The sequence below is a fragment of the Podarcis vaucheri genome (assembly GCF_965113315.1).
Source record: "Podarcis vaucheri genome assembly, chromosome: 1".
Lineage (NCBI taxonomy): Eukaryota > Metazoa > Chordata > Lepidosauria > Squamata > Lacertidae > Podarcis > Podarcis vaucheri.
The window spans coordinates 60,282,839-60,308,055 of record NC_138759.1 but is presented as its reverse complement, the minus strand read 5'-3'; the positions used below and the strand labels follow the sequence as shown (position 1 = coordinate 60,308,055).

General features: G+C 41.2%; 1 protein-coding gene across 9 annotated transcripts in view; it reads left to right on the top strand.

Moving 5' to 3' along the window:
• PPFIA1 (PTPRF interacting protein alpha 1) overlaps positions 1 to 25,217 on the top strand; it is a 70,995-nt gene that overhangs the window by 2,264 nt on the left and 43,514 nt on the right. For all 9 annotated transcript variants that reach the window (XR_014220090.1, XM_082223838.1, XM_082223835.1 and 6 more), the window contains exons 2-7: positions 41 to 304; positions 18,160 to 18,261; positions 20,702 to 20,866; positions 22,752 to 22,826; positions 23,841 to 23,942; positions 24,395 to 24,616. Coding sequence is in view for 8 of the 9 variants with exons in the window: in XM_082223838.1 (XP_082079964.1) it covers positions 41 to 304; positions 18,160 to 18,261; positions 20,702 to 20,866; positions 22,752 to 22,826; positions 23,841 to 23,942; positions 24,395 to 24,616 (930 nt within the window). In the remaining variant the exon portion in view is untranslated. The remainder of the gene's footprint in view (positions 1 to 40; positions 305 to 18,159; positions 18,262 to 20,701; positions 20,867 to 22,751; positions 22,827 to 23,840; positions 23,943 to 24,394; positions 24,617 to 25,217) is intronic.

Sequence of the window (25,217 nt, the reverse complement as noted above, 5' to 3'; positions counted from 1 at the left end):
TGTTAATGGTATAACTAAATGTCTTAAATTTCATTTCAAGATGATGTGCGAGGTGATGCCAACTATCAGTGAGGCAGAGATTCCCTCAGGGGGAAGTGGAAGCCATGGTTCAGGTTCCCCCCTACAGTCGGATGCTGATTCCCATTTCGAGCAATTAATGGTATCCATGTTGGAGGAACGAGATCGCCTTTTGGACACACTGCGAGAGACTCAAGAGACACTAGCATTAACACAGGGTAAACTACATGAAGTTGGTCATGAAAGGGATTCTCTACAACGACAGCTTAATACTGCACTGCCACAGGTATGTTTTTTAATATATATATATATAAACAAGCAAACCTTGATATCATTAAACTTTAGATCACTGTCTTCAGGAATTAACATGTGAGTTAAATGAAACACTTTAAAGAGCCCATAGCATGATTTTTCCTTTGCTTAGTGAAATAATATAGGAAATAAGAGACAAAAAGTTTAATGTGAGCAGGAAAACTTTGAAGGTTGCTTCATACTGCACTGCTGTTGCAGGATAGACTCTCAGAACCTTGCAAATTTAGCTTTAGGTGGCTTTTTAGCTTTTTTAGAAGTAACAGTTTGTAATCAAGGTGGCCAGCAAGATTTCTAAGGCTAGAATAAGCAAACCTTTTGTGTAAGGTTTGTAGTAGTGTAAGTAGAGTGGTGGTGTTGTAGTGTAAATTGACAGAATTGATTGGCATTAAAGGTGAATTGCTTTACTCTTAAAGATATCTAGGGTTCATCTTTAGAGAGGTGGAATTAAGCACATATAGAATCTGAGCAGCAACTGGAGGGATTATAAATTTTAAAAAACTACAATTCTGGTTGTGCCCCTATTATTTCTTAAGAGTGGGAGAGGGAGAATCTAGAGGTGTCAAACATAGTGAACCACTGTTCTTCTCCATATTAAGAAATTGTCATCTTGATCATTCTCTGTGCCAGGAGAGAGCTATAGCAGCAGTCATAGTTTGTAGTCAGGTTTCTATAGATCAGAAAACAAGCACATTATGGCCCCACCCCTGCACCCTTTGTGTCCTTTTCTCCTGTCAGAGGCTGGACTATCCTATTAACAGCAGCTGCCAGACACTATTCTGTTAGGCTCTCTAGCAAAATAGTGAGCCACTCAAGTGCTAGGGTATCCCTTTCTTTTTCCTGATAAAGAAAAAGCCCAACCTACCTGTAAGAGTTACTGGTCCCAGGATATGTGAGCATCAGAGCTCAGTGGGGTTTTGGATCACGTCTGTGGCATCCAGATGTAGTTGACTCAGTCAGTTGCTGGCATACAATAAGTTTAAGACTTCTGTAATATAGAATCTCTCCAGTTAATGCCAGGAGAAATAACAACAGATGATTGATCTTTAATAAAAAGGTAAAGGACCCCTGCCATGTCAAGTCCAGTCGCGAACGACTCTGGGGTTGCAGCACTCATCTCACTTTACTAGCCGAGGGAGCCGATGTTTGTCTGCAGACAGTTTTTCCGGGTCATGTGGCAAGCCGCTTCTGGCGAAACCAGAGCAGCGCATGGAAACGCCGTTTACCTTTCTGCCGGAGCGGTAGCTATTTATCTACTTGCACTTTGACGTGCTTTCGAACTGCTAGGTTGGCAGGAGCTGGGACCGAACAATGGGAGCTCACCCTGTTGCGGGGATTCGAACCATAGAGTACATGCAAAAGGTCCCATATTCAGCCCCGGTATCTCCAGGTAGTACAAGGAGAACCCCTTGTCTGAAACCATGGAGAGCCACTGGCAGTTATTGTCAACAATACTACACTAGAGGGATGAGTGTCCGGGTGGGACTCCTAAATGGCTTGTGATTCAACAACCTAAACAGAGAGCCTCTGCCAATATCAACTGATCTCAGCCCTATGATTGGCAGGGGAGACAGGAAATGGCAATAGCTCTCCATGGTTTCAGGTGAGGGTCTCTCTCGGTTCTACCTGGAGATACTTGGGATTGAACCTGGGATCTTTTGCATGGAAAGCATGTTCTCTTCTCTATTGCTGAGCTATAGCCCTTCCCATTAAAAAGCTTCTTATGTTCCTTTCTTAACTGAACCATCATACCTACTTCTGAGATTTGGAGCTGGTTAACTACTTGTTGCCCTTGTGCTGCTTCAGTATTAAGTCTCCTCAGATTATTTGGTGTGTGTTTTTTTAAGCTGCCACTTAAATACTGACATATGTGTTGAGCTTTAATGGAATGCAGAGTCTGCAGAGAAAAGCTCCTTATTTTGGCTGTAGTCTTAAATGAGAACACAATGCATTTGTTATATGTAATTGTTAGAAGAGGATATTTAAGGCTTTCTCTCCCACAGGGATATGTTTGGGGGGGGGGAGAGGGGGAGGATGGAGTTTAAGAAGTTACTTTGGAGACTGCCAGGGGAGAGAAACAATAGGATTTTATTTTTGTTTGTATATATGTAAATAAAGAAGCAAGTAGCCCAACTATAACCAACCTCTCGTCAAGTATGCTACAAGTTGATTCCACTGCATAAGACAATACCTCTCTAATAATTGGCATGAGATTACAGTAATATGTTTAACAAACAGTCTTGTGGCACCTTAAAGATGAAGTAATTTATTTTGACATAAGTTTTGTGGCCTTATTTGTCTTAAAGATGCAACAGGACTCTGTTTTTGTTTTAAGAGACTAACACTTGTACTCCACTGGACATGGAACAAATTTTACATCATTACGATCTAAAATAATCAGTACTCAAAAACACCACAAGAAAAGCAAGAAAATAGAAATAGTTTTTCCTTATGTTGGGTCAGATCAGAAAGTAAATAGTCCCTGTAGATCAGTGTAACAAAGGGTCTCAAATCCAGTTTCACTGATGCTAACGAAACACTGAAACTTCAACCTAGAGCCTGATTATATTCAACGTTTGAACATGGTGAAGCCACTTGGCATTCTTGCTTGCTGTAGAGATTGTTAGAACAACTTTATTTAAAGCAGAGATAGGGAACCTGAGGCTCTCCAGATACTGGGTTGCAACTATGTGTCATCCCTGACCATTGGTCATGCTGGCAAGGGCAAATGGAGTTGGAGTCCAGTAACATATAGACAACCTCAGGTTCCTCATCCCTAGTGTAGGGATAACTTTCATAAATAAATAGCATTACACTGAGAATTTTGATATACAGTGGTACCTCGCAAGACGGAAAACTCCCAAAACGAAAGGGTTTTTGGTTTTTTGAGTTGCTTCGCAAGACGATTTTCCCTATGGGCTTGCTTCGCAAGACGGAAACGTCTTGTAAGTTTGTTTCCTTTTTCTTAAAACCATTAATACAGTTGCGACTTGACTTCGAGGAGCAACTCATAGCACGCGGTGTGGTAGCCTTTTTTGAGGTTTTTGAAGACTTTGGTGATTTTTGAAGCTTTTCCAAAACTTTTCTGACACCGTGCTTCGCAAGACGGAAAAAACCGCAAGACGAAAAAACTCGCGGAACGAATTAATTTCGTCTTGCGAGGCACCACTGTATTGTTTGCTAGACTCTAGCATTTGAACTTCTTTGGATGTGCATATGGTTGGCTTAATGAAAGTTGAAGATTTAGAGAGGCAATCCTATTGGTTCCTCCCTCCTTCAGAGGGAGTGTAACCCCATCAAGAGTAGGCAACCTACTATCCATCCAGTCTAGGGAACCATGCACTAACAGTGCCTCAGTCTTAAAGGCAAGCATGTTTTTTAAATGCTTGAAGACAAGAATGGAAATGCTTCTCCAGATTAATTTGTGGCCATTCTTTTAAAAACTTATGCTTAAAGCCAGTGTTAGAAACTGAGATATGAAACCTAGGAGCTAAATGGCACCTTAAACCTAGATTATGGGTGCAACAACGGAATGTCTAGGTGCTCTTTTCATAACAAGAATACAAAGCTGAAAATGAATGAACTGCAACTAAAATCTTATATTCATTTTCCATATGGTCTAGTACTCATCTGAAGACTGCAAAAAACAAATAATAATAATAATAATAATAATAATAATAATAATAATATATTTATATCCCGCCCTCCCCAGGCTCAGAGCGGCTAACAACAGTAGAAGTAATACATCATTCTAAAACCAATTCATTCTAAAATCAATTCAAAATCAAATTAATGGCAACCACTGGACTAGAGTTCTATGAGGATTACCAAAGGAGGGGGTCAGGCTGTGCCTTGGCCAAAGGCCTGGTGGAACAGCTCTGTCTTGCAGGCCCTGCGGAAAGATGTCAAGTCCTGCAGGGCCCTAGTCTCTTGTGACAGAGTGTTCCACCAGATTGGGGCCACATCGAAAAAGCCCTGGCTCTGGTTGAGGCCAGACTAACCTCCCTGTGGCTTGGGACCTCCAATATGTTTTTATTTGAAGACCGTAAGGTCCTCCATGGGACATACCAGGAGAGGCGGTCCCGCAGGTACGAGAGTCCTAGGCCGTATAGGGCTTTAAAGGTTAAAACCAGCACCTTAAACCTGATCCTGTACTCCACCAGGAGCCAGTACAGCTGGTATAGCACCGGGTGAATGTGATCCCACGGCGAGGACCCCGTAAGGAGTCTCGCTGCAGCATTCTGCACCTGCTGGAGTTTCTGGGTCAGTCTCAAGGGTAGCCCCATATAGAGTGCTTCCCCTGCCTGCCCCCATAATATTCTTAAGACGGTTTCTTCTCCAGTCTTCAGAGAGTGGCCTTGTCTCAAAACACTTAGAACAATGGGAATTTTGAATGCTGCTTAAAGCCTAGGAAATAAGTTGATGGGTGAATCTAATTCACATGTCTAATTTTAACCTGGACAATGTGTCATGTTTGGATACTCAGCTATTCGTTTCTTTAATATATAGAGGAAAACGACACGAGGGAAACTAGAGGCAACTTATCTAACTTGGTGCTCAGTGCCTAAAGACTACATGTTTTCATAATCACATACAGCTAAACAAGCAAAATAACTGACTACCAAAATAAAAAATGGCAACAACTAAAACTGTACCCATTACCTCTTGAAATTAAGTGCAATATGTATTGAATACATAGGTATGATATTGGGGGTATGTGTTAATTTTGGTTAGTGCATGAAAGTTAGTGTTAAATAGTTTTTATGTGTTTGGTTCTACAATGATACATTTCACCACTAAAGACATATTTATGTAATCTACAACACATGGTGTATTTGTGCACCTGTACTTATAAGCAGAGCTTGTTGGAGGCCAGGGGCAGGAGTCTTGTTAGAATAAAGTTATCAACTCAAACGAAAAAAGCAGATGGTCCCTGATGGGGCCTCCTGGCTGGCTTAGACCTCGGAGGCCTAGGGCAAGTGTACCTGGCTGCACTTCCCTTCATGGACCTGCTTACAAGTGACTGGAGTTACTAAAATAGGCTTTGGAATTAGTGAAACAGTTTTTAAATTGCAGGCATGGAGAGTTGCACTTCTTTTTAGGCCTGCAGGATGAGAAATCTCAAGCAGTACTGATTAAGTTGTAAAAGAAATGGTCATAATTGCTGTTACATGACTAATTATAGTGATTTGCTTGTGACACATAACATGAACTCTGCAGAAAAGAATGTTAAAATGTGAAAGGCTTGAATGCCCTTGTATCAGTGTCCCTTCATGTTATTTTAATACAGTAGTACCTCTGGTTATGTACTTAATTCGTTCCGGAGGTCCGTTCTTAACCTGAAACTGTTCTTAACCTGAAGCCCCACTTTAGCTAATGGGGCCTCCCGCTGCTGCCGCTGCGCAATTTCTGTTCTCATCCTGAAGCAAAGTTCTTAACCCAAGGTATTATTTCTGGGTTAGCGGAGTCTGTAACCTGAAACGTATGTAACCTGAGGTACCACTGTAGTGCAGAACATGCAATACATTTGTCCAAATAGCTATTAACCTCTAATATATTCTAAAATACTGAAAATTTCTTAGTGCAAGCTTCCAATGTTGTCTTTTTTTAAATAGGCTGTTTTTTTCCAGAATTTGATTGATTTTGTTTGATTTAGAATTTCTCCGAATAGGCATTGCTGTGAATTTTTGTACCCTGGATAAAGAAGGTTGAATCGCAGCAAGTAAGCTGTTAAATGTAGGAACTTGTTTAGGATTAGCCTCCGTGGCATAGATCCCTTTAATTTTTAGGCATATTCTCCCCTTACCTACACAAGTTCTGATGGGAAAGAAGACTTTTCTGTCCACAGCCATCAACAAGTACCTCAAAATATCTCTATTTAGGCCTACACCATGCCAGCTAAGCTGTGAGCATGCTGCCCTGTGGTATCAATGTGTTACAACCTACAAATGTTTTGCCTGCTTCTAGAATCGGTCCCTTCCTGTCTTCTTTCACGATGGCTCAGGTCAGCATGAATTGAGCTCTCTAAAACTTGTAAAGTTCTCTATGGCCATGTGGTATGCTCTTGCATTACAGCTGTTGTTAAATAACACAATTAGAAAGAGATATGGAATACACTGCTTTGTTTCTTGAAGAGGAAGAATCTTTTCTCACAGGTGTGGGCCTCTCCCACTGTTGATGAGTAATCCACATTCTTAAGAGGCTGGAGCAACTCCCCTACCAAGAAAAGTTACAACATTTGGGTCTTTTTAGTATGGAACCTGATAAAGATTCAGGACAGGCAAAAGGATGTAGTTAGTGCTTCATGTAGTGCAGGAGTGGGGAACCTTTGGCCCTCTATGTGTTGCTGAACTTGTAACTCCCACTAGCCCCCGTAAGCATAGCTGATGACCAGGGATGAAATGAATTTAAGTTCAGCAACATCTGGAGGGCCAAAGGTTCCACACCCCTGACATATTGCACAGGTAAACCCCCACGGGATGTAGTAATGGCCACCAACTTGCGTGGCTTTAAAATAAATGCTGACAAATTCACAAAAGAGAAGACTATTGGTGGCTCCTGATCACAATAGCTGTTCACTGCCTCCAGTATCAGAGACTGTATGCCTCTGAATCCCAGTTGCCTGAGAGCCTGTGAGAGAGTGCTGTTGTACTCATGTCCTGATTGCAGGAATCCCATAGATATCTGATTGGCCACTGTGGAAACAGGATGCTGGATTAAACGGCTCTTTGGCCTGATCCAGCATATCTCTTCTTACATTCTTGGTACATACTGATGTTGTTTCCCAGAGTGCCAGGCAGGGGTGTATCTACTATGAAACTTAAGCTTCAGGGCCTCTAATCCCAGAGGAGGCCCTGAAGTGACTTTAGTCCACATTGCTTTAAAAAATGGGGTCTAGTAGACCCAATTTGAGTCTCATGACTCAATTTTGTGTTGTATATATTACAACAGTTTCAAAGTTTGAAAGTCAGTAGCACAGATGTTGTAAAGGTGTGGTGATCTGTCATGGAACAACTCAATTGAAGAAGATAACAGTGGTTACCCAGACCTTGTGGCTGGTTGTGAAGGGACCCCATAATGGTTCAAGTGTTAGGGCCCCCAAAATGTAGGTCCCCCACTGGTGCCAGGGCCCAGTAGTGTGCTATGAGAAGCTAGTTTTTGCGCTATGAGAAATTAAATATTCTTTTACGCCGAAAGAACCCAATGGCACATTCAGTTCCCTATTTCATCTTTGCAGAATTGACTGCTCTAGTCTTGCCTCCTTCCATTTGGCCTCCGCAGGTCATGTAATCCTGACATTGGTTCTAAATGCATCTGGCCAATTCAACACCTCCCAATGTAGTGAAGCAGCATAATTGCTCATACTTAGAGGAGGCTTTCTATTAAGTTTCTGCATTAGTCACTGTTCTAGGCATGGCTCCTTCTAGTTAGGTGATAATCCCAGAACGGTGAGTCATGCAGAAATGTGTAAAGACAGTTCCACTGATGGTGTATAATTCTTGCTGTTAACTATATATAATGAATGGGCCACCAGCTGTTAATGAATTGCAATTTAATCATTCGTCAACATTTGCTATGCCGGCTGAGGCAGATATAGGATGTAGTCCAACAACACGTATGGAGAGCAACAAGTTGTCCACCCCTTCTCTAAAACATAATACAGTGGTACCTCTGGATGCGAATGGGATCCGTTCCGGAGCCCCGTTCACATCCAGAAGCGAACGCAACCTGCACGTGCGCGGGACGCAATTCACCGCTTACACGCATGCGTGTGACGTCATTTTGACCGTCTGCGCATGTGTGAGCGGCGAAACCCAGAAGTAACGTGCTCCGTTACTTCCGGGTCGCCGCAGCGCATAACCCGAAAATACTTATCTCAAAATTACTTCAACCTGAGGTATGACTGTATTTTCTTAGGGTGCAAGTGTAAAGTGTTCTTATTCTAGGAGAGGGGGAAAGAAGTGGCTCTGCCATCAGTAGTTTCGTGAAGCACTGGGCCAAATATGGAAAAAAGTTTAAACACAACATTTATTCTAGCTATTGTAGGTGTTACATTATATTAGATGTTGGATATAAAAATGATTATAGTGATGAACGCAGTCTAAACCTTACACCTCCAAATAACTACACAGCTTGTTTCAGGAACTGTTCTTGCTGAAAATTTCCTTGCTTACAAGTATACAGGGATGATAATTGAGTACATTTTGAACTGCCATGAAAGAGGTGGCTAAATTCTTTTTTATGAAGTTGGAGGTTACGAAATGCATTTGCATTCTAAGCAGTAATGAACTTGAAAGCTGTAAATGCAGACGGGAGTTTACAACTTACAGGGTGGCCAAGTTCTTTCAGTAATTTGAAGACTTTCAGATGTTATCTGTGTCAACACCTAATTGCAATATTTAAAGCACATTTCCCAGTAAAATGTAATTGGTTTGCACCCGATTTAGAATGTCATCATGCATTGGAAGCTACTATCACTGGCAAAGTTGTATGGCTCCTGTCTTTTGTGAAAAAACAGCTAGGACAAGGTATTCTTAATTCGGCATCCCCAAACATTGAAAACATCAATAAAACATGTAACCAACCTCCTGATCACAAATGCCTGATATTGCATAACCCTGTAGCAGAATTCTAGATCTTCTTCCTCTCTCAAAGTGATGACTCTTATTTTTTGCACTTTGGAACAGTTCATGAGCAGCTTGTAAGTCATTAAAGTATTTTAGTTGCCATCCTTCTTCTGCCTGTTGTTTTTGGAAAGCAAGTTTTGTTTAATGTAGTTTAAATAAACTTAATTGTTGTATTAGCAAAACTTTAGAAGTAGAAGTACCACTAGAATCCTTTGTCTGTTCTTTGTCCCAAAGTGTCATGTCAGCTGCTCTGTTCTTTCCGTAGATGTCTGATTTTTTATGTGCTTGATAGTGGGCATTGCCTAGGATAGCTAGAAACAAGGAGCTACATCAAAAGTAGCTAGACATGCCAGCAAGCACTTAAACACTGCATTTTCTAATTATTATTTTTGTATTTGGCAAGTGTTAAATCTGCAGAATGTCCGAAAGTTTAATTCCAGAGTGCCAGCTAGCATTACTGTATTGAACAGTGTGTGCTTGGCGTTCCACAAAATGCAAAAAAAGGTTCTTGCTTAAAGAAGCTTATAGTTCAGCAACATTTACCTCAAAATAATTTAGTCTTCAATGTGCATATAATGGTTATTGCCTTTCAATTGTGATGGCTCAGCAAAAATTCAGAATTCTAGTGAAATCTGAAAAAAGGATCTTAAACAACTGGCACAGGGGGTAGAAAGAAAAGGTATCATGAGCGAATGACAAGTGCTATCCCAGAACAGTTAATTCCAGTTTTGTCAGTTAGGAGTGAAATGCAGTCAATGCTTTTAACTACTTCAAAGAATCATTGAAAATTAGGTGGGCCGTTGTGGTTTTTTCCTACTCAGAATTTGTAGAAATAGAAGTACTGGGTATTTCATTTAATATGTATATTCTACTTTGCAGTGTGCATTGAGCAGAGCTGTGATTTAGGGAAAGTTCCCTGCTCACAAGTACTGCAGATAAATGCCTACAGCCTTACAAGATCAGCTGCCAACCAAAACACACTATAGGAGAGTGAATGTTTCTATTGTGAAATCCTGGCATACTTTTCTCCATGGGCCCCAGGACCATTCGATTTCACTGAGGGGAACTGTGGAGAAAAAGCTTAATGAGAAATTCAGAACTCTTGGTGCTGAAAAGTCAAATGTAGGCCACTAGAATATGTAAAGCATACTTGTTTCTAGAACGCATTCATAAGGAAAAATGTAGTTGCCACAGGCATTTTTTAGTAAGTTTTCCAATAGTTTTATATTTGCAGTGGTGAGAGGATTTTTGAGACGATACCTCTGGCCATCAAATAGAACAAGAGGTTTTCTGTTGATCAATTGACTGGGGTTTTTAAAACAGGTTTAACAAACAAACAATTATATTGCCAAACAATGTTTTGTTTTGTTTTTTTAAAAGGCATTAACATTATAGGAGCAAAGAAGATAATCACCAACAGATTAGATAGCTACGTTAATTACAAAAACCAAATACAGCGGTACCTCGGGTTACAGACGCTTCAGGTTACAGACGCTTCAGGTTACAGACTCCGCTAACCCAGAAATAGTACCTCGGGTTAAGAACTTTGCTTCAGGGTGAAAACTGAAATCGCGCAGCAACAGCAGGAGGCCCCATCAGCTAAAGTGGTACCTCAGGTTAAGAACAGTTTCAGGTTAAGAACAGACCTCCAGAATGAATTAAGTTCTTAACCTGAGGTACAACTTTAGCTGTTACTGTGTAACTATGACATTAATAGGGCTCAGGGTAGTGTACATGGATCTCCCACTGTCCTGTTAGTTTAATAGTTGGAAAAAAACTATGGTATAGGTTAGGTTGAGCATATGATTGCTGAATGAGTAATGGCCGAGTCCAGGTTTAAATGCAAGTGCCCCTGTTTCTAGCCTTATACTCTATCCTCTAAGTCAGTGGTTTCCAAAAAGGGGGGTACATGGTTCTATCCCTTGCCTTCCCCCAACTAATTTTTTGTCATTTTTGTGCAATTTTTCAATATATTGGCCAAAATATTTTTGAAATCACACCATGATAACAATTTTGACGCAGCAATACGCAGCAATATATTGCTTCTCGCGCGAGGGAGAGCAAGGGAGCCGGTTTCAAGGCACCGCTGATTTGAACTGCCTTCCCCACACTGAGGGAGACCAGGGCAGCTGATCGCCCTCACTTCAAGGCACTGTGGCACTACCATCCCCTGGCACTGAGGTGAAACAGTGTTTCTCAGTCAGCAGGAAGGCAGCAGCAGGCACAGTGGATATGCATCTTCACTGGCTGTCACTGCTGGCTGCCCCATGGACAACGGCTTGATCTCCGCGGCTGCTCCATCCCTCATCCTCACGCCTGGAATCTCCAATTTCAGACATCATGATATATCAGAATAGTGCAATGTTGAAAATGCTGCTGATATATCACAATGTTGAAAACCAGATATCGCTCAGCCCTAGTCTGTTTTTTAGTGTAACTAAAATCCTTTGCTTATTAGGAGCTATCCACATTTTGTTCAAAAAATTGCTTTGCAGAGGTAACTACCATAGAGTTATCAAAATTTTCAAAAGTAGGGAGTCCAAGGCTTGGCTTTTGAAAAAGAGGGGGTCCTCTGTAATCAGCTAATTAGGAACCTCTGCTCTAGGTAGTAATAACTGTTTGTGTTCTTGTTTGAATGTACTATACAGTGGTACCTCGGGTTAAGAACTTAATTCATTCTGGAGGTCCATTCTTAAGCTGAAACTGTTCTTAACCTGAGGTACCACTTTAGCTAATGGGGCCTCCCGCTGCCGCTGTGCCACCGCTGTGCGATTTCTGTTCTCATCCTGAAGCAAAGTTCTTAACCCGAGGTACTATTTCTGGGTTAGCGGAGTCTGTAACCTGAAGCGCCTGTAACCCGAAGTACCACTGTAATGTTATAGTAGGTAGTGGGAAAAGATTTGCTGTGCTACTGGGTTTGCCCCTGAGTCTTTGAATGCTAGAGGCTGTGCTCCCTTTGCTATCACAGGACAGCGCAGTGAAATAAAAAAGGTCAGCTGACATCCAAACAGTGACATTTTTGGCATATTTGATAATATTTGACTGGTATCAAATAGACCAGGGGTCAGCAACCTTTTCCAGCCGTGGGCTGGTCCACCATCCCTCAGACCATGCGGTGGGCTGGACTATATTTTGAAGAAAAAAATGAATGAATTCCTGTGCCCCACAAATAACCCAGAGATGCATTTAAAATAAAAGGACACATTCTATTAATGTAAAAACACGCTGATTCCTGGACCGTCCACGGGCTGGATTGAGAAGGCGATTGGGCCGCATCCAGCCCACGGGCCTTAGGTTGCCTACCCCTAAAATAGACTGTCAGTTGTCCAGTGTGTCAATCCTACCCTGGCAGCAACTTTGGCCTGTGGTATAGCTGGAATGTGTTGTGGGAAAGCATGTTTGATTATGTGATGCTTCCTGGAATTATCTAATTTGTATGCACAGCAGTATTTCAACTGTTCTACAGTATGTTTTTTGCTGTTCATTTTGAAAGAGTCCATTTTAAAAAATAAGTAATTGATATCTTTGTGTTCTCAAAATAGTTCATGAGATATGCTTATTTTTATCTGTAAAGATAAAGTCAGAAGTCTAATTGAATAAAAATATGCAAAGCATCTGCAAGCAGTAGAATGACACATGGTTCTACTGTTTGCATCTGGTGTAAATCCAAGAAGTACCCTTGGACAGATGACTGTCTCCAATATGGCGTCAGAAAGTGGTGGGAAGCTAATTTAAGATCATTCATCTAGTAGTGCTGTCATTTTCCAGTAATGTATACCAAGCTTTTGTATTGGAAAAAACATTTGTATCCAGAAGTGTTGTAATGCTTTAGTTACAGAGTACTACAGTTTCAGTCATCCTAAAACCCAATTTCCAAGATAGCAAGAATGAAGAATGTTTAAAGTAGTTGCCATAAATACTCATAAAAAATTCAGTCAGAAAGATGAAGAAACGAGCCCCACTCTTTAGGTATAAAGAAATTTAATTGAGTTAAATATTTTTACCTGCACATTCCTCAACTTATTCTGTATTATGTCCCCACATCAGTCAGATTGAGGAAATATATTTTAGATTCCACTCAAAATGTGTTTCATTCAGTCAGTTAACTTTGGACCTGCAGTTTCATAATAGAACACTAACATTTCTAAAGAAGATCTATTGAAGCTTGACAATCACCTCAGTTAAGCTAAGGAAATCTACTATTGTAAATGATCTTGCATGTGCTTATAACTGGCTATGCATATTTGAACGCTCTTGTAAATGATCTTGCATATGCATATAACTTGCTAGGCATATATGAAATATACAACACAGGATGTGGTTTATTGCTGAAAACATTACAATAATTTGTTTTTAGTCATCATAAGAAGCATTGTTGCCTAGCTGGCAACATAAGTGTTTTGAAATACATTGAAAAGAAAATATTGCTTTGAGTTGCATTCTATTCAAATGCTTGACAGAATGGCATTTCCATCCAAGTTCTTGTTACACTTTTACAGCTTGTTCATAGGTCACTAGAGAAGCTTTAGGGTCAAAGTATATTATTGTTAATTTGCTAGTGTATTAAACATTAGGTGGAGTATAATATAGTTAGCCCCCTTGCACTCATGGAAGGGGTTTCCTCCAGCAGATACCAGATCGAAGGTGCAGATTAAATCTGGCTGCTTATGAGTCTCCCATTCTAGATGCAAAATGAATGGTATAAAGTAACACAAAAGAAGAAGGGAAAGCATGCATGACTTTTAAATTTAGTCAAAAGGCTTTTATAATCTTAGATTCTAGATTTTTTTAAAAATGCATGTTTCATTGTTTTCTGCTCGTAACATATACCGTATTTGTCGCTCTATAGGACGCACAGGACCATAGGACGCACCAGACCATAGGAGGGGGAGAACAGGGGAAAAAAATTCTCCCCCTCTCTGCTCAGCGCCCCTTCAGCAAAGCGGTAGGAGAAACGGAGCCCCTTCCATTTCTCCTGCCGCTTCGCTGAAGGGGCACTACGCAAAGAGGGGGAGATTTTTTTCTTCTTGTTGTCCCCCTCTAAAACAAGGTGCGTTCAAGGTGCGTTCACCCGAAGCCTCCGGAGACCAGCGGGAGTTCCTTTCGACCTGCTCTTTGGGGCTGGCGGGGGTAAGCGCTGCTTTCCCCCACCGCCAGCCCCATAGACCAGGTCGGGGCGCACCGCCTTCCCGCTGCTCCCCGAGCTTGTGGGGCTGGCGGTGGGGATAAGTGTTGCAGCCTTCCCCCCCACCTTCGTACAGCCTTCGTAGCCTCTGCAGGGCAGCGGGGTGAAGGCACCCCGCTGCCCTGCGGAGGCTTTGCGCAGCCATCCGCAAGCTAGAACAGCGAGACAGAGCGCTCCTCAGCGCTCCGTCTCCTTGTTCTGGCTTTGGGCTTAGCCGCGCAGCCTGCATTCGCTCTATAGGACGCACACACATTTCCCCTTAATTTTTGGAGGGGAAAAAGTGTGTCCTATAGAGCGAAAAATACGGTACATACTGAAAAGATGCATGCATCTTTGGTTAGATTTTCTTTATTTATAAAAAATGTTTATATACCATTATGTCATTTAAAAAAAATCAAAGCAGTTTAGAACAGTAAAACATAAAACTCTACAATATAAACCATATTCAAAAGTTAAAAACAGACATCAATTAAGCATTGTGGAAAGATGTATTCAAACTGCCTATTTGGGCCTGGCAGAATAGAAGATTTTCAGCATGCATTTAAAAGTTGTTTTGTATTCTTTGTTTTATAGAATATATATAATAATGTTATGTTACTAAGCAATTTTAAAAAACACCAAGAAAAAAATTACAAACCCCCCCCCTCCAAGCATGCATTTAAAAGTTGTCACAAAAGGTGCCTGCTGAATCACTATTGGCAGAGTATTCCGCCAATGATCGGGGTGATGGAAGTTGTAATTCAACAACACTTGGAGGCTAACCCTGTCATAAAATGTTTGTTAAATAATGTGGTCGTACTACTTTGATGAAACTACATCTAAGTCTAAGAAGCATTGCCATCCAAATTGGTATTTGTAAATTATATGGAATGTGTGTTAATGTTTTCTATATTAAAGTGACAGGCCATATATTCACACAGATGGAATGTATATGTGCACCCCACCCTTCTAATGAATAATCATTACTTAGGACAGCTTGCCACAGTTAAGGTCATCTATACAGTGGTGCCTCGCAAGACGAAATTAATTCGTTCCGCAAGTTTTTTCTTCTTGCGAGTTTTTCGTCTTGCGAAGCACGGTTTCCCATAGGAATGCATTGAAAATCAATTAATGCGTTCCTAGGGAAACCGCTTGCCAGGCTGGCGGTGCGGAGAAGGGCTTTTCTCCGCACCGCAAGCCTTCAGGACAGGTACAGGAACAGAGGGGAAGGGGCGCAGCGCTTCTCCTCTGTTCCCGGGGCTTCCGTGGGAGGAGGGTTTTTCCTCCCCACCGCCAACATTCAGAACAGCATTCTGAATGTTGGCGGTGGGAAGGAAAACCCTCCTCCCACCCCAAGTCTTCAGGAAAGCCATCCGATGCCGGGCGGGGGGAGGAGGCTCCCCCCCCCACCTCCCGGCATCGGAGCTTCGTTCTGATGCCGGGCGGGGGAAGGAGGCTGTTCCCCCCCCCCCGCCCGGCATCGGAGCTTCGTTCTGATGCCGGGCGGGGGAAGGAGGCTGTTCCCCCCCCCCCGCCCAGCATCGGAGCTTCGTTCTGATGCCGGGCGGGGGAAGGAGGCTTTCCCCCCCCCTCCCGGCATCGGAGCTTCGTTCTGATGCCGGGCGGGGGAAGGAGGCTGTTCCCCCCCCCCACCTCCCGGCATCGGAGCTTCGTTCTGATGCCGGGCGGGGGAAGGAGGCTTTCCCCCCCCCACCTCCTGGCATCGGAGCTTCGTTCTGATGCCGGGCGGGGGAAGGAGGCTTTCCCCCCCCCACCTCCCGGCATCGGAGCTTCGTTCTGATGCTGGGCGGGGGAAGGAGGCTGTTCCCCCCCACCTCCCGGCATCGGAGCTTCGTTCTGATGCCGGGCGGGGGGTGGGGGAGGAGGTCCGAGGACAGTGGGGAAGACGCGCTGCGCTTCCCCGCTGTCCCGGAGATTTCCCTATGGGCTGTCGTCTTGCGAAGCAAGCCCATAGGGAAATTCGTTTTGCGAAGCGCCTCCAAAACGGAAAACCCTTTCGTCTAGCGGGTTTTCCGTCTTGCGAGGCGTTCGTCTTGCGGGGTACCACTGTATAATACAATAACACTTAATAAAATAGCCATTTAAAGTACAACAGAGACAAACTGAGCAGATAAAATGGTCATTAGATAGAAACATTATCTACTGAGTTGGAACAGAAGCCTCCTGAAACAAAAAAATAATAATCCTGAACTATTCAACAAAAATAACAAGGGGGAGTCCAGCTGAATCTGAAAGCTAGACTATAGACAAGAAATATCTTGGAAGTAGGGGCATGAGCTAAATCCTTTATAACCTCAGTTAGAATGGAAGGCCACCACCTGTACAGCAGTAACGATCAGCCTTGTTATATAAACTTTCTACATAGGATAGCTGAATGAGCTCCACAAATGCTTTCCTGATTACCTTCTTGATCTTCAGTGTTCTGTTATGCAATCAGAAGTCTGTGGTGCGACTGAAACGGCAATATAGGATACATCCCTATTCTAAAAGAGAGGTGGAAACCTCAAGCCCAGCTGCTGAATGTGACCCTCCAACCCCACCCCACCCTTTACGTGGCCCTTGGAACTCTCCATGGGCCGCAACCCTCACCAGTCTTCCTTCATACCCTCCTTGAGGCAGGTGGGTGTATTTAGAAACCCCTGGCTTCTGTGTGGCTGGGAGATATCTTATTGTACAAAGGTTAAGAGGCATATCCATTACTCTACCCACTTTTGCCTTTGGCCATACACACCTTTGTCTCTAGGTTTGCCCATCATTCTCCTAAAATATGCTCCTTATGACTCCCCACACCCACCCAAACTTAGGGCTAGGAAATTATTTTTCCTAAGACAATCCATTGCAAGCCGAACTATGACCATAATAAGAGGAGGCAAGAGTTACAACCATGCGGCCAATTTTTGTTGTAAGTATAGCGCTTGTCCTTTTCTGGTTTTGTTAGATCTTTGAGCAAGATCCCCTAAGTTGGGATACTTCTTCTGGCCTTCAGTTACTGTTGCTTGTACACTAATCCTCTTTCTCCTGGTCCAGTCTAGATAGCTAGCATGAGAGAGTGGACAAGGTGAAGTGGAGATCAGTCGTCTTCCTCTTGTCACTGCTTGCTCACTTAGACAGGACTGATGGCTGTGCAGCAACAGCAAGGAGTTGCAGAACTGGACCAAAAACCTTGCTGAGGCAATAACCTTGGCAGGTGTTTGATGACATGGACTCCTGACAACAAATATAGGGTAGAACACACATTCTGTTTCCGCCAGATGTCTTCAAAACTCAGGAGATGTTTCTCTACCATAAATCAAGGCGAGGAAGGTGTGATTTCCAGTGGCTAAGAAGTGGGCAAGAAGGTCAATTGTTAATCCTTCTCTTTCTGGGTGCTTTTTTCCTCTCTACCTAGCAAGGGCTCCTAGACTGTGCTTCCATCTGGAAGTGAGTTTGGGGGATTGTAGTTAAGTGAATAGTGAATGGCTTCTTTGCTAGCAGTCTCAGCCTGCTTTAAAGTGGAAAACCTATAGCTGAGTTTTGCAGACAGGCAGTGGAGATGGAATGGGTAGGCCTGCCCTGAAATGTACAGTGGTACCTCTGGTTACATACGCTTCAGGTTACAGACTCCGCTAACCCAGAAATATTACCTTCAGGGTGAGAACAGAAATGGCATGGCAGTGGCGCGGCAGCAGCAGGAGGCCCCATTAGCTAAAGTGGTGCTTCAGGTTAAGAACAGTTTCAGGTTAGGAACGGACCTCTGGAATGAATTAAGTACTTAACCCGAGGGCTATTAAATGGAACAGAATGGTGTAGTAGCAGGTGGGAAATTCATTTTGCTCAGTGGTGGGAGAAAGGAGGACTAATTTGCTAACTTTATTATTAGCATTAATATTCTACCTTTCTATAAAAATTGAAGTTGGTAGAAGAGGTGAGAGTAGGATTACCTTAGCATAATGCTGCTTTTCTGTTATTTGTTGCCTAACATGTAATGCATTTGTTTGGATGTATTAATAATGAATTCATTCTTGTTTGGTTCAATTCTAGGAGTTTGCGGCACTTACTAAAGAACTTAATGTTTGCAGAGAACAACTCCTTGAAAGGGAAGAAGAAATTGCAGAACTGAAAGCAGAACGAAATAATACAAGGGTTAGTTAATTATCTGATATCATTTTGTTGCTATTGCATGCAATGTTGCTCTTGACTTTGCTTTTTAAATTAAAGGTGGAAGTGAATGGATAGAACCTTAAGCTATGCTCTTACCTTTCTGAATACGGTGCTTCTGTGTGACATGTATATTTGGGATGTGCAAGGCTTGAAAAAATGAATGAATGAATATATATATAAATTATATAAATATACAACCATCAAATCAAAATCAGATAAGCCACAGATTGCACTAATAGGGCAATGTATATAACAACTAAGATGTTATATGCAAGCTGTATTGAGCTAAAAATGCTGCAAACCAGGAAGTTAGTAAATGAATTGTGAGTATGTTTGTGGAAGAGGAAGTATTAACAGCCCAAGGATGACCAAACAGTGTTATTGCCTGGTGTTGCATGCAGACTAACCCAGTACAGTGGTACCTTGGAAGTTGAACGGAATCCATTCTAGAAGTCTGTTTGACTTCCAAAACATTTGGAAATCAGGGCTCTGCTTCCAGTTGGCTGCAGGAAGCTCCAGCCAATCGGAAGCTGTGGAAGCCACGTTGGACGTTCGGGTTCCAAAGAACGTTCGCAAACCGGAACACTCACTTCCGGGTTTGCGGTGTTCGGGAGCCAAAACGTTCGACTCACAAGGCGTTTGGGATCCAAGGTGCGACTGTATGAATTTATGCTGGGAAATGTAGTAGAGTGGCTCATGGGTGCATGCCTATACATGTGTGGGAATGGATATCTTCCTTTTGTACCTACATATTCCACACAGTGAATTTTGGTGTTAATGCAGCAAAAATGACTCCTGTGTGATAAAGTATGAATTTGTGCTTACCAGTCAAATGTATTTTTCTGAATGCTGAACTTAAGAGTTTCAGAATGAAATCATAATCATAAATTGCCACCAGGTATGATTTCTTGCCAGTATTGCCCATCGTAAGCTTCGGATATAACATTATTAGCTAAACGTACTGTTTTACCGAGTTCTGGAAATCCCCAGGAGTGCAACCAAAAGTTTGCATGTTTGGACTGGTAGCTCTTGGAGATATCATCTTTACTCCTCCAGGCATAGTTTTGAGAATCAGCTTGAATTTATACTTGGTAGTCAGTGCCAGTAGTTGATTACTTGCCATTGAATCTTTCTAGTTATTCAGGATTAACCCACTTATGTTTCAGTATGGTAATAATAGTATAATTAGAGCATTTGTGATTCAACTGTGTAAAGAATTTTTTTTTGAAAGTGTCATTGGATTTCCTTTATAAAGCCAAATGAAATGTATCACTGCTCAAGATCTTAGGAATCATCTTTTGACCTTTTGGGTAATCATCAATTTTGTCATTCTCTATTTCACCAAATTAGGGCAATACCACACCAGCAAATTTAGCAGCAAGACAGAGCCATCTAAAACACAGTAGCAGTTCCTGTCTATTTGGGGAAATTCCCAGTATTCAGGAGTATATTTGTAAACTAAAAGGGAGTAGGGATAAAAAAACAAACCCATATGGCCTAACAGGGAACTATTCTCAGCGGCTTCTGCAACTTCTGGAATGGTGTGTGTGTGTGTGTGTGTGTGTGTGTGTGTTGATGGGAGGATATAGTATATTGCAGATAAGAGGGAATTGGCCTCTTTGAACCATGTTGGGGAAGGCAGTCCAGCAACAGCTGAAGGACCATGGGTTAGCCAGTTTTACATGGGAGCTTAAATTTTCATAATGCTGAACTGTATCCTTTGTGAAAAACACGGCATAACAATTTTGCTTAATACAATTATAAATGATGCTCAAATTTGCTGTTGTCACTAGTTAAGTAACTTATTGGATCTCAGCTAAAAACACTGCAGGTGATTTATCATTCTATAGGAGATTTTTGCAATTAACTTGCTATGGATGGGACCTCTGCAAGGAGGAAAGCAGCTGGGGAGGGCAGTTCTTAGGAAAGGCTAAGCATTTCAGTGGATTTAAAGTGGTGAGGATATAATACATGTAGAGGTGGATTGTGTAGTTTTATCCTTAGTGAGAAGCTTCCCTGGCTATTAAAGGAATCGCTATAAAGGCTGAGATTACAAGAGAGCATTGATATATGTAAAAGTAAATTGCTGGCAGATTATTTATCTGACTTGAGGAAAAAAGAAAACTTTTGAAAATGTCTTCCTATTCTTTTTGGTTAGCAAAGAACATGGTTTTTTCCTCAGTTGAATTTGCCATGAAACTTTCTGGGCTACACAATTTTTCAGGCAGTCAAAGTTAAAAGAGATCATTTTTAAGACAAACAGAATTCTGTAACTCATGTGGTCATAAACAATCCATCATTGCGGGTTTGGGGTGCACATTGCATCATGATTTTATTTTCAAACAATAGCATAGCGTTTCTCTTCAGATGCTTAGAATGGAATTCATCTGTCTTCCTCATCTAAATTTTGGTTATTTTTCAGCTGCTGTTAGAGCATTTGGAATGTCTTGTCTCCCGGCATGAGCGATCTCTTAGAATGACTGTAGTAAAGAGACAGGCTCAATCTCCAGCAGGCGTTTCTAGTGAAGTAGAAGTTCTCAAAGCACTAAAATCCCTATTTGAACACCACAAAGCCCTTGATGAAAAGGTAAATGTACTGAGTGCATTGTTTATTATTTGAGAAATGTATTTATACATTTGAGAAATGTATAATAAATGGTTATGGCAAACTAATTAAGTGCATTAGTGTAAAAACAGTCTGTCGTTCAAAATTACTCATGTAATGCAAGTGGAAAAAATAGCTGGCTGACTTGTAAAACTTGTTTGTCTTTGTAATAACTAGCTTACCTTTGTAAGTTTACCTTGTTATAACTAGCTTACCTTTCTAAGCAGGTGTCAGCCAGTGAATTGGTCTTCTAAGGCAGTCCCCTTGGTAAAACAAACAGAAAAAGTGAAAATAACATTTGCCTTCTACTTTTGTTCAGTTGAAGCTTGATAGCACTGCTGTCTACTCCAAAATATAGATGCCAGGAAAGTGGTGGCAATGTCAAATTGGAGTGCAACAGTCTTTTATTATGGTGCCTTCCCAGTCCCTTTTCATCGGTTTAGTTCAACTCTTTGTTCCCCTTTTTGCTTCATTCTGTTTCTTCCTCCCTTTTTCCCAGCTTTTGGTATGCGCATAGGGGAAGAGACAGGAAATGAAAACACTTTAATGCATTTGGGTGGTGGGTGGGATCTGTGCCACTTTTAAATTGTGACATAGGAAAAAAAAGAAGTGGTAAGAGCAGAGGGGCCAGCTTAGCCTAATACTGTTAGACGTATATGCTGTAATGCAAGAGAGAGCGTAGCTTCTTCAAGTCCCCTTCCTGACTTCTTCCCCTTCTGAGGGTTGGGACACCCTTCTGAAAAGGTGGGCTGTGATGTAGGGGGCTGAGGGGAAAGGGGATCACTGAAAACAGTGGGTCGTGAGGGAGACGGGGAGGCAGGGAATTCATCCAGTTGCCTCCTGTGTGCTTTTTCTATGGATCCAGTTCAGTATGACTATATGACTGTCCATCAAACAGTATGGATAGGCATTGTGAAATTTGAAGTTAAGCAGTTGAAGTCCCAATTACTTCAGAAGAGGCTTATCCTTAACTTTGGTTGAACAGTGTCCTTATTTCCCATTTCATAGAGAACGGTGTTCTGTTCAGTAGCTTCCATCTCTTGCTTTTGGGAAGTTCTGGGCATTTAGCCTTTTGAGTAAGCAATCTTACTCAGATCTTTTGAGTAAGCAGTCTTACTCAAATCAATAAACAAGTTCATTTATTTCAATTAATCTACTCTGAGTGTGACTAACATCAGATGGCACACCTGGTCTTTAAGCAAATATTTCATTAGTAGAAAAGCCATGGACGGTGGCTTTGATTGTAAGGATTGTGAGCAGAAATTTGCTCATGGAGTAAGACTTTTGATGTGGTGTAGGGATTGTAGGCGGCTTGGGTTGTGGAAATGAGAACCTTCTACATGATCAAGATTTACCCTTATGCTTGGGCTTTATTGGATCCAGACCCATAAGGTTTATACAGCGTATTCACAGGTGACATATTGAGCAATTGAAATTTTATATTTTAATTGTTATAACAACCAATTTCTATGCTTGTTTAGTCAAGAAAGATGAAATACAATATGATAAAATTAATATATTTAAAATCAATTCATCCTATCTAGCCATGATATTGTTACCAGTCCACATTTCTGTAGTATAGCTAATACTATACTCTTAAGCTTGTCTGAGCCAGAGGTTCATTGCCTGCAAATGAAATAGGAGTTCTGAATGTATATTGGCTCCATATTGATTTTGCATAAGCTGCTTGTTGTTTGGCATTCCATAGATATTGGAAGAAATGTTTCGGTTGTTACTTTATTGTTTTTAAGAATTTAAAGATAATGTTCATTGCCAAAAATAAATATATAACTGCATGTAATCAAAACTTCTGCACAGTTTAGTTTTGGAATTGTTTGTGTTCACACCTTGGCTCTATCTTTTTTAGGTAAGGGAAAGATTACGAGTAGCACTTGAAAGATGTAGCTTGTTGGAGGAAGAACTGGGTACTACACACAAGGAGGTAGGTCATTTCCTTAAAACAAAAACTCCTCTTGTCAGCTCTGAAGGAGCTATTGACTTTTTGAGGGGCCCAAAGAACTATGACTGAAAGGAAAGGGTTAGAATCAGTGAAATGCTCCCATTGCATCTCTTGGTCCTGCTGCAAATTCTAAACACTGATTCAAATGTTTGTGAAGCAGTGTGTCTTCATTCCTTCACTTTATTATTTGTGTACCACTTTCTGACAACTCCCCCCTCAAACTCAAAGCAGCTTACAACAAAGATACGGATGCATTTCAAACACTGCCCCCCCTGCAAATCATAGCATAGGAAAACAATAACATAGTAACAATTTCATAATACATAGCAAAACAAAAATTTAGTAACATACCCCGAAACACATTCCTATACTATAAATATATAACAAGATTACTTAAACATTCAGCATTCACACAAAAATGACAAGGGAGTTTCACAGTTTCACCTTAGTCCTAGAAACTCCCCTCCCTTGATGTTGCTCACAGTCCCTCTCCTGCAGCAGCTTCTTTGAAGGCTTCCCAAGGGCAAAGGGTGGGGTAGCTAGAAACACCCCTCCCTGTCTTCTGCAGGATAGGGACTTTGTGCAGCTTGGTGATGTTGGGAATACGTTTTCCATGGAGTCTTCTCTCTAAATGCAATCTTTTCAGCTGTGGACATGTCACTGCAAGGTTTCAGTCAGTCCTAAGAGCCAATTCACCCAACTCCATTCACTTATTAAGTAAATGGCAGTCATGGATCATTTGTTTTGCAAAAGGTTTCCTGTCTGACAGTTGAGTACTCCTCAAAGGCAAGCTTACCATTTGACAAATATCCTCTAAATAGATTATAGAAATCAGTTCCAATTCTGCTTTAAAATTGAGGGCGGTAGTATATCTGTTGCCTATTCATTCATAAATGCAGAATTTCTATCTTTGCAAATGTTAACTGCTCTTTTTTAATTTCTGAATTAATATCCTTTATTACCATAACTGAAACAATACTTTAATTTCATTTTCAGTTAATGATTTTGAAAGAACAGAACAATCAGAAAAGAACTCAAGCTGATGGGATGCCTGATGTTAATCATGATCAGGAGAATGCACCTAGCACTAATGGGAAGGTAGGTGGAAACCTTGGTCTTGTAGGGCTTGTTCACTCATCATTTCTGGGGAAATAAATCTTAAACACAGTGTGGGTCTCAGGTGTACCTACACCATCATCTCATTCCGATGAGAAAGTAGTGAGTGAAAGCAGCTTTATACAAACATAAATGTGTTGTCTCTGTCATCTCCTGATCAAACGCTCCAAATCTTTTCAGGTAATGGATTTGTGGTACAGAAAACACCATTTTCAGATAAACATGGTTTCAATTTGATTTACTCATTGTTTCTTGAATCTCTGGCAATGAGACCAGAGACTCATCCCTTTGAAACTTTTCCTCCTAGGAAATAGTAAATGAGCAGACCTTAATCATGCCTGAATTATGACAGCTTTAACTTGAAAAATTATGGTAGTATGCAGTACATCATATTGTACTGGTCTTCTAAAAATAATAATTTTATTTCCAAATAGAGATCTTCCAATGGCTCTCTAAGTCATGATGAAGACCTTGCTAAAGTAATAGAACTTCAAGATGTCATAGAGATGCAAACTAAAGAGCAGGCTCAAATGAAAGAACGTATAACGGCCCTTTCTAACAGAGTAGCAGAACTGGAAGAAGATCTTGATACCGCTAGGAAAGATCTAATAAAATCTGAAGAAATGAACACAAAGTTGCAAAGAGATGTAAGAGAGGTAAGGAAATGTCAGTTTTTTGTTTGTGACTTAACGGAAGGATTGAGCAAACATGTTTTAATAAACTCTCAAGTGGAATTTTAAAACTTGTATTTGTAGTTGGCTGTATGAACTTCTGCTCAAAAATTCTCTTTTTCCTGGGTTTTACATGCAGTGTGAATCTTGATTTGGCAGCCATATAAATTAATGTTCTGATCGGGGGGGAAATCCAAGTCTGTTTTTATTAACTTCTGCATAGGCTGGCACCTGATTAATATGATTACTGGTGGATCTTGAAAAGATGAGCACCTCCTATTAAAAGGGCTGAAGTAACCACATCACATACTTTGGTATTGAGTATATACATAAACTAGGGATTCAAAGAACTATTTAGGCTTAAAGCTTACAATTACCCCTGTAAATCTTGACTGTTTTGCTTGGAACAATCTACAATTATTCCTTATCACAACTTCTTTTGAAGCACTCCTCATTTTCCAAAGCATATTATTATAGATTGGAAACTTTTGCAAATCTTGATCTTGAACTTGTTAAGATCAGTAAGAATTGGCAACTTCCATAGTGCCAAGGCCCACAAAGTAAAAGAAAGGTGCAATTATTTCAA